Below are 17,889 nucleotides of genomic sequence, written 5' to 3'. Positions count from 1 at the left end.
AAAGACTACAACACCTCTGCACGCCTCGTCTGACATCCCCTGCACACCCACATCACAGCTCACCTGAGACACCTGCACTGGCTCCCAGTCAACAAGAGGATCACCTTCAAGCTCCTCATCTGCGCTCACAAAGCACTCCATGACACCGGACCAGTATACCTCAACAAACGACTCGCCTTCTTCACCCCAAACCATCAGCTTCGCTCCGCTGACCTCGCCCACGCATCCAGAGGAAGACCACTGGTGGCAGATCATTCTTCTACCTCGCCGCCAAGACATGTAACACCCTTCCCACTCACCTGCGACAGACTCAGGACATTCAGGAGACATCTCAGAACCTGGCTGTTCGAGCAGCAGCTGCACCCCCCTGCCCCCCCCCCCCCCCCCCTCCTCCCCTCAGCGCCTTGAGACCCTCACGGGTGATTAATGCACTCTACAAATGCTTGATTGAATGCTGTGCTAATAAGCAAGCCCAGAAAAGACTTGAGTCTGGCCTAATAAGGCAAACCATTGTAGCAAGAGCCAACTTTAAAAAATGTTGTCGAGAAATGGTTTGACAGGAACATACGAGCCTTGCTGAAACAAACACAATATTTGGTCAATGTTACTGCCGCAATCACTTGATAAATTTGAACATGTTTAGTTATGGGGTATCGCCATCAAATATGTAGGATTAGGTTCACTTTTAAAGAGCAATATTTACAGAGCCTCACACCCTTCTGATTAAGAGTCACTTGCCTTAGGCTTCACTCATATTCTATGATTCACTTCTATGTGTTTGGTAAATGATAAGAATACCTGTATAACCCTATATTATGCAACGTGAACCGTACATTTGTGTGCTTTTTTACTTTTTAGGAATTCCAGAGGTCTTGGAAATGCATCAGTGGGCTGTTTTGTACAGTGTCTTGCAACTGATATTAGCATCAGTTCTGCACAACCTTTAACTGGTATCTCACCAGCTTGCCACAAGTTTTGTTTCCAACTACAGTGAAATATTTAAAACTCTGGCAAAACTCGAGAAACCACATCTAAGAAATGTTTCACAGACATTGAATAGACCAACAGTTCTATGATGGAAAACGCACATTCTGTACATTTTCCATGAGGAACAAAACATGGAATATGTCAAGAAACAATAGAATAATTTCCTTTTACCCTAAGGAGATCCACTCAAAAAGGTCCTTTACCTACACCTAGGTAGTATTCAAAAGGTGGGGAATCTGCAGCTATAAGTGTATCAGAAAGTACAGTTATCCTACTGATTGTTGGGTGGCTTTGAACTGTTATCGTTTGCGGCCCTTCGGGGTCCTTTGTTGGAAACCCAAGTACTGCTGAAACCCGGCCTCTCTGGAAGAATACTGCTTATTCCGTGATAGCCTCCCCGTTTACTAGTTCAACTTCCAACTCTCACTGCTGAACCTGGGGTTGTAGGAGAGTTGGCAGGGTGGTGCTTGCCAGGCTTCTTGGCCATGCCAGACTCTAATGTGGTTATTTATGGAATAGGAAATTAGTGTGTTTTGTAGCGATGGTATTTTTTGGCTGCCTCCCTGATTTTTTTGCATGGTTCACCCAGAGGTTTAATGTGTTGTCCCCTCCAATCAACTGCAGACAGAATGATGTATACAACACCGGTGGTCAGGCCTATGGATTTGGTGCTCAGCATACAGTCTCTTTTTATCACCTTGTGCTGTGGCAACAAATGATGGACATAATGCTGAAGAAATCAAACATTCACCTCTAGTCAAGAGATCTGGGTTAAATCCATAATTTCTTTGCTCACAACGCCACCCCAGTCTGGACACAGTCATATGCAAATCAGGTTTGCTCCTCATAGTAACCGTTCAGCCCAAACTGCAAAGCTGCATCCTCCCTTGACCAGAAACATGCATCCTAGGACCGGTTTCGGGTATCAGCCTGCATGACCCACGCAAGCTTGAATCCAGTGGCACAGCGAGCAAAGGACCCATGTCCGAGCAGAATGTAGTACTTTCTAACGAAAGCCATTAGCCTGAAAGCTCTTGTCACGAATCTGTTAGTGCAAATTTTCTTTTTTACTACACCTGTTTTGTTTTTTTTACGATCCACATGGTTATACAATGGCATGTAATGTGCAACCTACGGTGCAAAAACAACAAAAGCCCCGATCTCCCCAATTTTTTTTTTTTTTGGGCAGGTCTTGTTGTGGGGCCTACTCAAGGACAGTCCATTGTCCAAGCCTCACCCATCGCCCGAATCAGGGAAGCTGCATGTTTTCTGTTTATTCCTCATGATTGCTACTGCGTTTCAGGGTTGATGATGATTTATTTAATTTTAATTAAATCCCTTAAACCGATTTTTACGTCTAGCCTAGGCAGCGCACATGCGCTGCTCTAGGAGATGACCTTTTGGAATCGGTCAGCTCTTTTCAAGTACTCGTGCTTGTGGCGGCATCCACCTTGCAGGAGCGAGCAACGGCGCGCGCAGGGGCCATTTGTTTCCAATTAGCTCTGCTCACTCCTGCAAGGTGGATGCCTCCATAAGCACGAGTACTTGCAAACAGCTGACTGGGCCATCAGTTTTTTTCGCATCCGCGGGTGCGTGGTGCAGGCCTGTTACTGCTGTTCTGGGCTGGATGCGACGAAGCTTCCTCTCCTCCTAGCGTTCGTGCCACCACCCCTCGGGGCAGTTTTCGTTCATCCAGGAAACGGGTCTTCCCCCCTCGTTTTTCTTATCCCTTACATGTGTCACTCATACTGTCTAGATGGCAGCATTGGCAACATTACGGCACTGACCTATTTTGGGTAATTCTTGGCATAAGAGTGCATCAATTGCATGTAGAGGGACCCATGACAAATTCGGGGCATGTATTACTCCCCAACTATTTCAAAGATCACCATCCCCCACTGTCCAATATTAAACTGCAAGGAAAGAAAAGAGCAAATTACAATGATGTTCACAGTTAAAACAGCTACTCTAAAGAAACAACAAAAATAGGAAGCATGCATACTCACCTTGAGATTAACCCTGGAGCACGCAAACATTCTACCCATAATGGAAAAGGAATTGGGATGCCACAGAAATAAGAAATTGAACATCAAAAAGGAAAGCAGCAGCACTGCCAGAGTTAACTAGCACCAAAATAAGTCCTATCTCAGTTGGACAGTTCCACTGTGTAGGTTTAAAGAGATATGAGTTCTAGCCGAAGCACTCCGGTTAGAAGCAGTTTGATGCACCATCTTGGCTTGCCTACTCTTTAGAGTCTCCCAAGATTGACCCACCACCTTTGAGTAATGCACTGGAGGTTCAGAACGTCTATGTTTGTGAATGCCCAACACTGACTACGGTGATAAACCTGGGGGAGAGCCACCCTCCTGTCCCTACTCAACCAACCATCGAGCCGCTCCGATGTTGCAGTTAACTTTTGCACTCAAGCTGTCGCAATCTGCTCTCCAAAGCAGTTGAACAATATTCCATGCCTTCTGAGACTCGCCCTGCTCCCCTCTGCAATCACAGGTGTCACTTCGCCTCTGGGTTAAGCATTGCGTCCCATATGCAGCCAACCAGACCGATCTAGGATATTCCTTTTTCTGCAGCTCAAAATGACTGCACACGTACAGTGAGTATGTACAGTAAGGCTGGCACGGGGAAGAGAAAAGGGAACTAGACGGCGTGCGCGCGCCAAGTTCTTATATTCCTGAAATGAGGCTTTAGGGCTGTGCGGGGCTCGTTTTAACCCCGTTTTGAAGGAGGCAGGGCCGGAAGAAACATCCTTAACAGTGTTCTCTAATCTAGAGTAACACGGTTTGCTAAACAAAATAATACTTTCATGTGTACAATTCAAGCAAATGGGCAGATTAAAACGCACCCACTTCCTGCTGCGAAAGATCCCCATTCAGAGAGGCTACCATAAGTCCCTTTTATGTATCATCAGTGCTTTATGTTTCTGCGATGGTATTTGACTACTGGTCATTATTTGTCTTATTTGATAAAAAAGAAAAAATAATAAAGAATTAAGATACAAAAAAAAGAGAGAGGCTTTCGGATGGAGCATATGCCTCCGTATATGATAATTCTGCACGCGCTGGTGGCTTTTGTAGGCTCAGGAAAAATGAAGAGTTTTATAAGATTTTAGTCCAATAAAGCACACCCCAAGGAGCCCGGGAGAGAAATGTGCACTATAAGTGCAGAGTTTTCCCAACATGTTAAACTAAAGGCACTTATTATATGGACAGAAAAACTAAACAAGCATTGACATAGCCAATAGGTCTCGCCTTTGGGACCTTATAAGTGTTTAGCCATGCAACAGTTGATGTTGCACCAAGGATATTGTGCTGGATAACCAAACACTTATAAGGTCCCAAAGGCGAGACCTATTGGATAGGCCAATGCTTGTTATTCTTACCCCTAAACCCCGCCACCCCCATAGGCATAAAAACCTTCCCTCACACCCTTATCCATAAAAACGCCCTTTACCGTGGCCCTAAACCCACCCCTTTCCTTAACATAAACCCGCCCCTTTTCTTTACCTAAAAACGCTCCTTCCTTTGACCTAAACCTGCGCATTCCCTTAACATACAACCACCCCTTCCCTTAGCCCTAAACCTGCCCCTTCCCTCACCCTTAACCCACCCATTCCCTTTGCCTAAATCCACCAGCTTCGTATTAGTGTACGTGTCGGCATATAGATGTGCGTTCTAATGACGCCGTCGTGATGCCGCTTTCGGTCTAAAGGCTTTTGTAATAAAGCCTTCGCTAAAAAGCTTGTTTCCCGTCTGGGCATACCCATCCTACTTAAGGCACAAAATGCTGTAGCAACAAACTATGGACAGAAAGTTGATTAAACCAAACATTCACCCTCCAGTCTAGAGATCTACGCCACCCCAATTGGGACCCAGCCATATGCAAATCAGTCTTGGCCCTGCTCCTCATGGGAACAGTTCAGCCCACACTGCCAGGGTTGGTCCTCCCTGGACCGGAAACATGCATCCTAGGACCAGTTTTGGGGTATCACTTCATATCAGCCAGGCTAGCTTGAATCCAGAGGCATAGCAAGCAAGGGAACTTCGTCTGGGCATACCCATCCCATTTAGGGCAACAATAAAAAAATGCTGCAGCAACAAATGATGGGCGAAATGCTGAATAAATCAAACATTCACCCTGTGAGAAGCTGGCCTGGTATATGATGTTCACTACAGTAAGTGGGCACCTTGCACCAGTCCAGACAACCCTTATGGTGATTTAAGAGATCTTAGACAACCTTACAATGCTCTCTAAATGGTAGCTGTAGAGAGCAACCTTCAGGCTTGGTCCAGAAGGAGTGTAAAGCAGCTTGTTTTACCAGAATGCTGTCCTATAGTAAGATTAAGTGAAAAAGAACCACAATATGTATTTATTATATAATACTCTCTAATACATTGAAATATCTCCTACTCGGAGATATGCACAATGCACACAATACTTCAGCAAACCATATACTAAGAAAGTGGTATAAGAACCACAACTCGGGTCAAGACAAGGTTGAGAGGACGTAGAAGTGCTGGGGACCCAAGGAACCACCCAAGGTGAGTAGATGGCAACCCCACAGAGTGTGTGTGCAGTGTGAGAACACAACCGCGTCCTCCGTACAACTCTACGTGTAAGTCGCGGTTGAATTTAAAAAAATTGTGGACACTGGAGAAACCCCGTGGAAGACAGAAGGTTGGAGAGCCTCCACACCCATGGATACCCTAGTACCCACACCAGGGAAGCACGGTGCATGAATATGTGAAGAAATATGTCAGAAACCACAGTCTAACCCAATGGAGGACTTCAGGAAACTGCCGTTGCTGGAAGAGGAGAAAGTGTCTGGTGGAATCCAAGCTGTATTCAAGATGAGAGGTACCTTTCAAGCAGAGGGGATGGGGTCTATGTCACTCAGGAGTGACCAGGCGACTTGGAAGACGTATGCCCTTAGATGTCACGTGTTGCAGGATGGATGACGATGACCTTGACTCCGCAGCTGTGAGGACCAGGCAATGCTGAGGAGGACCAGGAGCCTTGCACGAGCTGTCCCACGAAAGTGGTTGAGTGCTGAGGGTTGGTGTCCGGCGGGAACACGAACAAGCCTTGGCAAATGCAACCAACGCAGGAATCAAAGAAGGAGCAACGTCGGGACCAGCAAGGCCCAGGAGACTCACCAAAGGCAGGGGAGTCAGGGCAGGACCCAAGCAAACAGGGGAGCCCAAGAGAAGCAAAGGTAACTCAAGTGTAACCACAGGCTGGAGGCACTGGAGTCGCAAGAGGACCTCAAGCAGCTCACCAAAAGATGCAAGCCGCAATGCACATGATGCGGTGTGGCTGAAGATTCTGGTCACTTGAGATGCTAGAGGTTGGGGCTACTTGGAGCTCCAAGATCTTCTTAGAAAGACGTCAACAAGCCTTTGCAACTGCAAGTTGACACGGTGCACAAGGGTTCAGTTATTGCAACCCCCACAAGGGATACTGGGTTCAACCTTGGTGAGAGGGCAGGGCAGGCCTCGGGAGCTGAGCTGTGGAAAACCACCACCAGTGTTGCAGAGCTTTTTAGAGTTCGCATGATCTCAGGATCAGAAGACCAGTCAACTTAGTTGTGATGGGGACTGACTCCTTCACTCCAAGGGAAATTTCTTCCAGTGTCTTTGATGCTTCACAGGCCTTGGAAAGTTCCTGTATGATGCACAGGCACGGACGATGCATCAGACTGGAAGGGAGACAAACTCCAGAGTGCCCAGACAGTAGAAGAGCAGTGGTGTCTGATCCGAATCTTATCCCATGACGAATCTAGGGACCTACACTCAGGTAAGCCCTTAAGTACCCTAGGGAAAGGGTTGGGAAGATTCAGGAGCCCGTCCCAGGGGAGGGTCTGGACAGGGGGGAGGTTACTCCCATGACCTTTGTCAAGTTTCGTGCCAGAGCAGGAGCCAACCGCTCCCAGGACTGGTTTGAACAGGACTACGCACAGGTACACCAAATGTGCCCCTCATGCAGACTGAGTGGCGCTGGCAAGTGCACCCACCCTATCCCAATACACTAAATCCTGTCTGGGAGTCACAACTCCCTGTGACAGGATACCCATTGTTCTGCAGCAACCATTTTGTGGCTGATGAGGGGTGTTACCCCAAAACCGGTCCCAGGATGCTGGTTTCCGGGCCACGTAAGACATGGCTTGGCAGTTCGGGCTGGATTGTTCCCATGAGGCACAGGGTCAAGACTGATTTGCATATGGCTGTGTCTGGACTGGGGTGGCGAGCTAAAGAACGATGATGGATTAAACCCAGATCCGTGACTGGGGGGTGAGTGTCTGAAAAGTTTCAGCGCTCCGTCCATCATCTCATTGTGTTTGCTCCAGGTGGTCACAACTCCCTGTGACAGGATGCCTATTGATCTGCCTTCCCCTGCTAGAGCTTGGCTCAGCAGCAGGAGGGCAGAATCATGTCTCTGGTCAGCAGCAACCATTTTGTGCTGTCCAGGTCAAGAACGCTGGTACATAGGGCTCATCCAGTGCTTGGAATCATACCTCCCTGGGGGTATGATTCCAACATGTTTTATACCAAACATGATAGGATTCGTTGCAGCTGTTTGAGATGGTCATCGCATAATTACGCGGCGCCCCTCTATATAGTATATGGCTGCTTCACTGACAACCCGGGAGAATGGACTCCGTAGGCTGCAGGGGTGTCCTGCTCATGCAGGGCCACTCTCTCACTTAGAACTAAACCCCTGCCTTAAGGATTGCAAAAGGCCTGCTACAGGGGTGACTTAAAGGTTTACCTAGATATAGTAAACCTATAATTTTAGTAAATGGTGCTAGCACCAGCTTACACAGGCTGCAATGACAGGCTGTAGTTCCATTTTGAATGGTCTCTCATGGGTGGCATAATACATGCTTCAACCCATGGGGGGACCTCTGGGGTACCTATGCCCAGGGTACCTTAGTACCATATACTAGGGACTTATAAGGGTGCCCCAGTATCCAATCTGGGATGTACTGAACATAAACTTTAGGGAGAAAGCAGATAGAGTGGGGTCCCGATTAGCAGGATCCCAGTCAGAAAAGTCAAAATACAGTTTAGCACCAGGGGTAACCATGCAGAAGGATCCTACCTTCCTACACACCCTCAGTATAGAGATCTGGGTTAAATCCATCGTTCTTTTGCTCCATACTCCACCTCATGTGGGACCCAGCCATATGCAAATCAGTCTTAAACTTGCTCCTCATGGGAACAATCCCGCTGGAACTGCAAAGATTCTCAAAAATACTCATCCCTAAACTTCTTTCACATTTTCAACATTTCTTTCCGTCAACAAAGCACTGAGATCCTTCTTCAAGACTATGCTCTGCTTAAGTCCAAAAAAGATAAGGATCTGACTGCAAGAATGATAGACCAAGCTCATTCACACATATTGCATGATTTTCGCAAAGCTACTGGCGTTGCGTATTAATAATATTGTCCCTGATCTTATCGGTTCAGAGCAATCAGGATTTGTTAAACATAGACATATTACTGATAACTCTAGAAATGTTCTTATTATTATACATGTATCCCCTAAATGCCTCTCCTCAGATGCCATTTGTCGCTCAACTCTGCACCCTCACGGGTTTCTCAGCAATATATTCCTGGTAGACAAAGCAGACGGGGGTAGTCGACCCGTAACCAATCTCAAGGAATTCAACGCTTGGTTAGTCTATCGCCATTTCAAGATGGAGGGAATCCATCTGCTGCGACCATCCAATTGGATGGGGCGTCTAGATTTAAAAGACGCCTACTTGGTGATCCCCATTCATCCGCCCCACCGACGGTTCCTGCAGTTTCATCCATCCAGTTATATAGCCATTCAATCTTCAATACAGATGGGTGTATATATAGAATACATACTTAAATTTCAAACTAAACTACATTCACTGGATGATGTCATCAGTGAGGTCACTGACCATGTCATGAATGATGCAATATGTGACATCATCAGCAATGCATTGTGGGCGCGCGAGTTATAGCTAGCAAAACTATAACGGAGGAATTTCTATGGTTTTGTACGAGTGAAATGGCCAGCTAACAATAACACCCCTGAAACCTATGGTTTTTTCTGTGAATTTCAAAGCTGTTTTAAATGCTAATTTCTAACTATAACGTCTCTGAAACCTATGTTTTTTTTCCCAGTGAATTTCAAAGTTTTTTTTTAAATGCTAATTTCTAAGTGTGATAGTAGTTATACCCATTTTTTGTACTGATTTTCTACAGTTTAACTGTTTATTTATAAATATTTTATTCATTAAATAAAAATTTTCGGAAAACTGCAGAAAAAACATTCAAACTGAAATAGATTCATTTTGTTTTCATTTTAATATATTTATATTTTCTTTTTAAAAAAAATCTGCGCATTCAAAGCGTGTATTCTAGCCGCCATTTTAGAAAAGTCGTGAAGGATCCGCGTACGGTGTGCGACGGCTGCGTGTTTTTCAGTTACATCATATACATTTAATATTACGTGATGTGCGCGATTGGTATGCAACCAGTCCGTGACTCCTGCTCCCGAGCATTCGCGACACATGCACATTATGGTACGAGATGCTTGCGCGGTTGCGGGTCCCACGTGACGTCATATACGTGCAGGGGCGCGCGACTCCCGCAAAACAAAATTATGTTCCAAAATGATATGTGTCTTTAATATACATATTAGGGCTAGAGATTATCTAAGATATTCATCAAAATAATATATTTGTACTTATAATAAACTTATATTATTTTTAAATATATTTTCTCGAACTCGGGTGCATGCATCGTGAGTACAGAGAACCAGGTCAGCAGAGCCGTTGTAGAGCCAGAGAACCAGGTCAGCAGAGCTGCTCTAGAGCCTAAGAAGCAAGTCAGCAGAACTGCTGTAGAGCCAGAGAAACCAGTCCAGCAGAGCTGCTTTAGAGCCAGAGAAACCAGGTCAGCAGAGCTGCTTTAGAGCCAGAGAAACCGGGTCAGCAGAGCTGCTTTAGAGCCAGAGAAACCATGTCAGCAGAGCTGCTTTAGAGCCAGAGAAACCATGTCAGCAGAGCTGCTTTAGAGCCAGAGAAACCAGGTCAGCAGAGCTGCTTTAGAGCCAGAGAAACCAGGTCAGCAGAGCTGCTCTAGAGCCAGAGAACGAGGTCAGCAGAGCTGCTCTAGAGCCAGAGAACGAGGTCAGCAGAGCTGCTTTACAGCCAGAGAACGAGGTCAGCAGAGCTGCTCTAGAGCCAGAGAACGAGGTTAGCAGAGCTGCTCTAGAGCCAGAGAACGAGGTCAGCAGAGCTGCTCTAGAGCCAGAGAACGAGGTCAGCAGAGCTGCTTTAGAGCCAGAGAACCAGGTCAGCAGAGCTGCTCTAGAGGCAGAGAACCAGGTCAGTAGAGCTGATATACAGGGAGAGAACCAGGTCAGCAGAGCTGCTTTAGAGCCAGAGAACCAGGTCAGCAGAGCTGCTTTAGAGCCAGAGAACCAGGTCCGCAGAGCTGCTCTAGAGCCTAAGAACCGGGTCCACAGAGCTGCTCTAGAGCCAGAGAAACCAGGTCAGTAGAGCTGCTTTAAAGCGAGAGTACCAGTTCAACAGAGCTGCTTTAGAGGGAGAGAACCAAGTCAGCAGAGCTGCTTTGGAGCCAAGGGACCAGATCAGTACAGCTGCTCTGGAGCCATAGAACCGGGCCAGCAGAGCTGCTTTAGAGCCAGAGAACCGGGACAGCAGAGCGGTTGTAGAGCCAGAGAACCAGGTCAGCAGAGCTGCTCTAGAGCCTAAGAAGCAGGTCAGCAGAACTGCTGTAGAGCCCGAGAAACCAGGTCAGCAGAACTGCTGTAGAGCCAGAGAAACCAGGTCAGAAGAGCTGCTTTAGAGCCAGATCAGTAGAGCTGCTTTAGAGCCAGAGAAACCAGGTCAGCAGAGCTGCTTTAGAGCCAGAGAAACCAGGTCAGCAGAGCTGCTTTAGAGCCAGAGAACCAGGTCCGCAGAGCTGCTGTAGAGCCTAAGAACCGGGTCCGCAGAGCTGCTCTAGAGCCAGAGAAACCAGGTCAGTAGAGCTGCTTTAAAGCGAGAGTACCAGTTCAACAGAGCTGCTTTAGAGGGAGAGAACCAGGTCAGCAGAGCTGCTTTGGAGCCAAGGGACCAGATCAGTACAGCTGCTCTGGAGCCATAGAACCGGGCCAGCAGAGCTGCTTTAGAGCCAGAGAACCGGGACAGCAGAGCGGTTGTAGAGCCAGAGAACCAGGTCAGCAGAGCTGCTCTAGAGCCTAAGAAGCAGGTCAGCAGAACTGCTGTAGAGCCCGAGAAACCAGGTCAGCAGAACTGCTGTAGAGCCAGAGAAACCAGGTCAGAAGAGCTGCTTTAGAGCCAGATCAGTAGAGCTGCTTTAGAGCCAGAGAAACCAGGTCAGCAGAGCTGCTTTAGAGCCAGAGAAACCAGGTCAGCAGAGCTGCTTTAGAGCCAGAGAAACCAGGTCAGCAGAGCTGATTACAGCCAGAGAAACCAGGTCAGCAGAGCTGCTTTAGAGCCAGAGAAACCATGTCAGCAGAGCTGCTTTAGAGTCAGAGAACCAGGTCAGCAGAGCTGCTTTAGAGTCAGAGAACCAGGTCAGCAGAGCTGCTCTAGAGCCAGAGAACGAGGTCAGCAGAGCTGCTTTAGAGTCAGAGAACCAGGTCAGCAGAGCTGCTTTAGAGCCAGAGAACCAGGTCAGCAGAGCTGCTCTAGAGCCAGAGAACGAGGTCAGCAGAGCTGCTTTACAGCCAGAGAACGAGGTCAGCAGAGCTGCTCTAGAGGCAGAGAACCAGGTCAGTAGAGCTGCTTTAGAGGGAGAGAACCAGGTCAGCAGAGCTGCTTTAGAGGGAGAGAACCAGGTCAGCAGAGCTGCTTTAGAGCCAAGGGACCAGGTCAGCAGAACTGCTTTAGAGCCAGAGAACCAGGTCAGCAGAGCTGTTGTAGAGCCAGAAAACCAGGTCAGCAGAGCTGCTCTAGAGCCAGAGAACCAGGTCAGCAGAGCTGCTGTAGAGCCAGAGAAACCAGGTCAGTGGAGCTGCTTTAGAGCCAGGTCAGCAGAGCTGCTCTAGCTGACACTGACTGACACGGATTGACTGACACTGACTGACTGACACTGACTACTCACTCTCTACTACCCACTCTCTACTACTCATCCTCTATTCTCTACCTCGCCCTCTACGCACACACATTATATATATATATATATATATATACATACATACACATACATATATATACACACATGTATATAAACATATATAATCTGCATAGCTATATAAATACAAATATAAATGCATGCATGCATATGCATGTTATGTACATGAAAGTTTGAAAAACACTAATAAAAGCAAAGCTAAAAAGCCACCCAATTACAAACAGAATTGCTTTAACTTACACGAGGGCGAGACCTATTGCATTTTCAATGCTTGTTTACTTTGGTTCCATCAAGAAGGCATTCAGGTGTGTCACACATTTGCCATAAATTCTGAATGGTAGCACTCTAGTTGCTCATTAGATCACTGGAGTAAAGCTACTGCTCACCAGGGAAGTCTGCTGCTGGTATTCAAAGTGCATCTTTCAGTCTGCACGTCAGAATTTTTTAATGAAATAGTAGAGGATTTGAGAAGTCACTCAAAATGTGCCCTAATTTTTCTTTCTGCAGCACTAATCATACTTTCTATGGCAAAATGAACCCCCTCATTTTGTTCCTTTGTAAATTAAATGTTTTAAGAGTTACCACTTTATTCCAATCAAGATGGCTTCAGGTGTGCAATACGTTTGTCATAAGTAGGACTGTTAGCACTCTAGTTGTTCTTTGGAACACACTGGGAAGCTGCAGTATAACACACAAGAATCAACTGACAGTCTCTGCCCTTGTTGGATGTACATGTTTTACTGAGAATGACAGACTTCATTCTCACATGACTGAGAAAGATAATGTGAATTTACAGAAAATATGCTCAGTTTAGCTTATAGATCACCTTCCAAACCTGTGGGAAAAGCATGCGAAAATAGTTCTCTCTCAAACATGATTCAGGATATCCCAGCAGAAGGCTTTTTCACATGGTAAAATCACCTTAGAACACACCACAATTCCTAAAATGAGTATGGTACCAACAAATGATTTAGAATGTAACTAAAGTCATAAAACCTTCTATTAACTGCAATGCTTTTTAATGAGGTGCTATCATGTACATTGGTCCCAAGATGGCTGCCAACACTTCTTGGATGAAGTACTGACAGCCAATCAGACCTCCCGATGAGATGTGTGGTTAGGCTCCGCCCAGATATGTGATTTTACTTTTAGGAACTACTGAACGGATTTACACCATTTAAGCAAAAGGCACGACTCTGAACCAAGGTCTACCTTTGTGCCAAATATGGTGTAATTCCGTTCAGCAGTTCGGGCCGTAGCTGCGACTAAAGGTCCCTATGGAAAATTGCATGGGGAAAGCACGTTTTGGACCCCCCTTTTTTCCTCTCGGCCCCCGCTTGACGAATCACCCTGAGACTTTCAGGATAGGAGCGGTCTGAGCGGGCCAAGAGTTTTGAAAATTTCGCGAAGATTAGTCAACCGGCGCCAAAGTTATTCTAAATAGAATGTTGAGTATTTCCTTTAGTTAATAGGTCCTAACTATAACTACCTACTGGCAACCGCCAGTAGGTAAAATATATATATATATATATATATATATATATATATATATATATATATATATATATATATATATATATATACACACACACATATATATATACACACATCTCAACTAAAACTGTTAAAAAGCACTTGCAAAGCAAGAAAGCCAGGCCATAGTGTACCAAAACAGATTTTTTTCATGGCTGTCTTTGTATATGTTAAATCAAGACCAGTGAGCTTTTACCAATGCTAGTTTGGTCTTGTGTCTTTTGAAATTGAGGCCTAGCCTTGCACACTGCTTTACCCAGTGTCAGTATTCACTATTCACCACAAAGATGTCTATTGCAGTGACCCCCGTTATAGACAAAAAAAGAGACAAGTCTCTTACATGTAATAAAATACATTTATTCGAACAAATTTGAAAACTATTGTACAGTACTCAAAAGAGATGTTTGTTTAACTGCCTTTTTTAAACAGGTATAGATGTAGTTTACATAAATAATTTTCATTCATGGCACAAGGAATACAAGCATTTCTTCCTCTTAATAGTGTAGGCCTATGAATGGAAACAATTGCAAGTACAACTGCATACAACACTACAAATTGTAAGAAAAACATAAAAGTACGATAATTACATAAGCATTTCAAACATTATCAATTTATTTGGCCAACATTTAGCTGCTCTGATCTTTATATGTACATTTTTATATGCAAACACATTTATATTTACAGGGTTTATAGTCTGAGGAAATAACTTGGTTTAACTGCGCACCACAAAATAAGAGATTCAAAAACTGTTACATGGTAAATGGTTTAGGGCTATATACATTACATCTATAACACAACAAAATGTTTATCAATCAGATAAAGTAAATCCGATCAGTTAAATTGTATAATCCACTCTTCCTGGTAAAATGCCGAGACATGTCGAACAAGCAAAGCTTGAACCCATGGAATACAAAAGAAAACTATATAAGTAAACCTGCATACATGTCAAATTAGTTTGTGCTCTTACTACAAAAGAAAAGGAATATGTTCCATAAACTTGCAATCACTATGCAAAAGATTCCAGTACAGCAGCAGTCAATTAGATCCAGAAGTAAATCACAATTGATACTATACTGGTCAACTTGCACCCCCACTCTGGCGAGTAAATGGTAAACGCTCTCACAAAAGCACGTGAAAACATATTTGGTAACATTAGTAGTTCATTAGAGACAAATGCTTTCCATTTACTCATTTTTTTCTATTTAGGCATAGATACCAAGGAACAAGTGAATATGAAGACAGTGGCATGCAGGTGAGCATTACAAAGCAACACAATTACCTGCCCTGGACATCTAAACAGCAATACATTTTTTTAACAAACAGATGCCATTGACGCCTAATTTCCAGCGTCTCATTGTGTATCTGGACCTATGAATTTTGGCCTAAAATGTGTATAATGTGCAGTTGTTCTAACAAGTTTCTCACAATAAATCTGATAGGGAGATTCTATTTACATATCATATGTTGCAGTTCGTGTCTCATCCAAGAATAACCATGTTACAAAAGGAAAAAAGCTACTAGAAAGAGTCCCTAAATTCCAGCTTGCAAAATAATCATCATATAAATGAAACTGCATTTTTTTGCTGTCAAAGATTGCTAAATAAAGGTAGAACAATTTGACATGTTCTAAATTGTTTTTTGATTTACTACAGATATTTCACCACCTGAATTCTGTGTTCCCCAAAAGCTGAGAGTGAATGAGACAAGTCACGAAAATTAAATCTTACAAAAGAGGTTTCAAAATTAAACCTTCCGCAGAGCTTCTAGAAAAGATACAGTGTTTAGTGGAGATATTTGTAACTCCCTCTTCCAGAAGTGCAAGTGAATCAGGCTTTTTTAACATAGGGTCCAGCTGCATTGCAGAGTATTGCTCTTTAAGATTCCTACTTGCAATGACTGGGTCAACCAAACCTTCCACACCCTAAACTCACATTCTTCTTAGGACAATTGTTTTGCCAAAATGGAACACTATATTGGTTTGACACAAAGACCGCTACAATTCTACTATGTTCACCATTCCCAAACTCCTGGGAAAAAGTCCCAAAATAAATCAACAGGGAGAAACAATTAAGGCCATAAATGGAATTTATGTCTTGAGGCTTCTTGACTAACATCTTATTGTGATTTCAAAGATTCGAACCCTTTTATTTTTCTTCACCAATATCATTTTCCTCCACGCCCTCATCCTCCTCATCATCATCTGCATTTGGATTTTTGTCCACCTCCGACGTATCAGAGGATTCATGCAAGACAACATATTCCCTGCTGCTAAAGCCAAATTTTAGTACATCTTTCTCTTTCAGTTCATAGTAACGCTGTGGTTCAATCCTCTGGTTGTTCAGGTACGTGCCATTGCCAGAGCCAAGGTCAATGATGTATGGCCTCACTCTGCGACCAGTTTGACCATTAGCGCGGGTAAACTCAACCAGCCTAGAAAAGAAAAGGATGTACAGATTATGAGACCATATACTACTGTATAATAAACACTGGATTAGAGGTAACATGTATACATTAAAATACTTGTAAACATTTTCCCTGACAGAATGTGAAATGTGTTCTTAGAGAACTGAGGACACATGAACAAGACAAATATACGCATCGTTGAATGGAGACCATTGTGAAGGAGTTTAAGCATTTTATGTGGAACATGCACTCTACTAATGGAATCAGACTATAAAACCTGAAAAGAAGACCATGTATAACAATTCTAAACAAAAGAAAGTCAATTTATAATCAAACAATCAATGAATTTAGTGCAGTCTTGAGCAGCCACACAATCCAACTCACTCTTCTATCTGTACACAGCATTAGTCTGCATTATAATAATGGAGAACCTACTCTGGTATTGGTTTGTAACTGAACATTTCTCAGGGTGCCCTTTTCTGGTCTCTGCTTACATTGTAAATATGTTGGGGACAATTGCAATACAAATATATGAGGGGAGGGGAGGCAGGAGGAACATTGGTTCTCCAGTAAAATAACCATTAGAAAGAAAAAAAAGACTTGCGGGAATAAAGAAGAGACATTTAGATAAAACAACCAGTAAACTTACTACTCATGGCCCTCCTCCCTTACCACCTCTTGAAGTGCTGCAGATGGATGCTCTGTCACCTAATGCAAGCAAAGAAATGGGCTCCCAATCTCCACTGGCTGGGTTGTACAAGACAACCATAATAGAGATGCAGCTGGCCCCTCTCAACCCGTATCTCTCTTTTTATGGCACCTCTTGCACAAATGATAGCTACACCCCTGAAATGAAACATTTGAGGATATACTAGGCACAGTTCCTCCCAGGCCAATTCCTTTATGTATTTTAGATGTCTTACTTAGTAGTATGCAAATGACATCTTAATGGAAAGAAGAATCTGGTTTTAGCTGGACGAGGATGACTAATGTACAGCAGTCATGCACCAGTGCCCTACTCTGCTTTCGTCAATCTAACACGGAACAGATTAACAAGCATATACTGATCTAACAAGCATTTGCCATACACCTGGGAAGGCCGGAGGTGGAGTAGCAGCTATAATCTTGAAATCCCTTCAGGTCAGGCAACTGCCTTCTTTGATCCTTCCGGACACTGAGAACTTGGTGATTAATCTCGACACTGAAAGTGGGTCCCTCATTCTGGTCCTGATTTACCGACCCCCCCAATACATGGCCAAATATCCATCCATTCTGGCAGAGCAGCTGGCTTCATATGTAGTCAGCTACTCTAAAATCATCCTTATTGGGGACCTAAATTACTGGTTTGATAGCATAGGCACAGATATTCAAGCTGCTGAATTGATAGATTTGCTAACAGACCTGAATCTAAATCAGCACATCCACGTACCCACTCACCAGAAAGGTCACAGTTTGGACCAGATATGGACGCATAATCTATCTTTATCCAATCCAGTCATCAGCCCATGTATCTGGTCGGATCATTTCATCATCTATTTCACACTAGAAGTAGGCGGAAATGTCAAACCCAAGCCATGCAAGAGCAAAGAATTCCGCAAATGGAAATCTATGGACCTTCCGGGATTTATTGACATTTTAAACAAATCCGTACCACCATCGTACGATGATCTGGACACTAGCGAGAGAGCGCTGTCTAACTGGTTACTTAACGCAGCTGACCTCTCAGCCCCCTTAGTACGGGTCCCTAATGTTAGAGGAAATGAAGCACACAAATGGTTCTCCCAAGAACTGAAAGATCTTAAACTGGGAG

At 44.4% G+C, this 17,889-nt stretch overlaps 2 protein-coding genes across 4 annotated transcripts in view; one reads left to right on the top strand and one right to left on the bottom strand.

The window, feature by feature from the left end:
• AIRIM (AFG2 interacting ribosome maturation factor) overlaps nucleotides 1-17,889 on the top strand; it is a 222,309-nt gene that overhangs the window by 33,457 nt on the left and 170,963 nt on the right. The window lies entirely within an intron of this gene.
• Nucleotides 14,018-17,889, bottom strand: part of SNIP1 (Smad nuclear interacting protein 1) — a 59,008-nt gene continuing 55,136 nt past the window's right edge. For both annotated transcript variants that reach the window (XM_085647905.1, XM_085647906.1), the window contains one exon: nucleotides 14,018-16,106. In XM_085647905.1, coding sequence (XP_085504031.1) covers nucleotides 15,821-16,106 — 286 coding nt within the window. In that variant the 3' untranslated portion in view covers nucleotides 14,018-15,820. The remainder of the gene's footprint in view (nucleotides 16,107-17,889) is intronic.

Source organism: Triturus cristatus, chromosome 3_2 (assembly GCF_964204655.1).
Source record: "Triturus cristatus chromosome 3_2, aTriCri1.1, whole genome shotgun sequence".
Taxonomy (NCBI): domain Eukaryota; kingdom Metazoa; phylum Chordata; class Amphibia; order Caudata; family Salamandridae; genus Triturus; species Triturus cristatus.
The sequence above is the reverse complement of the archived record's forward strand: the minus strand, read 5'-3'. Positions and strand labels throughout refer to the sequence as shown.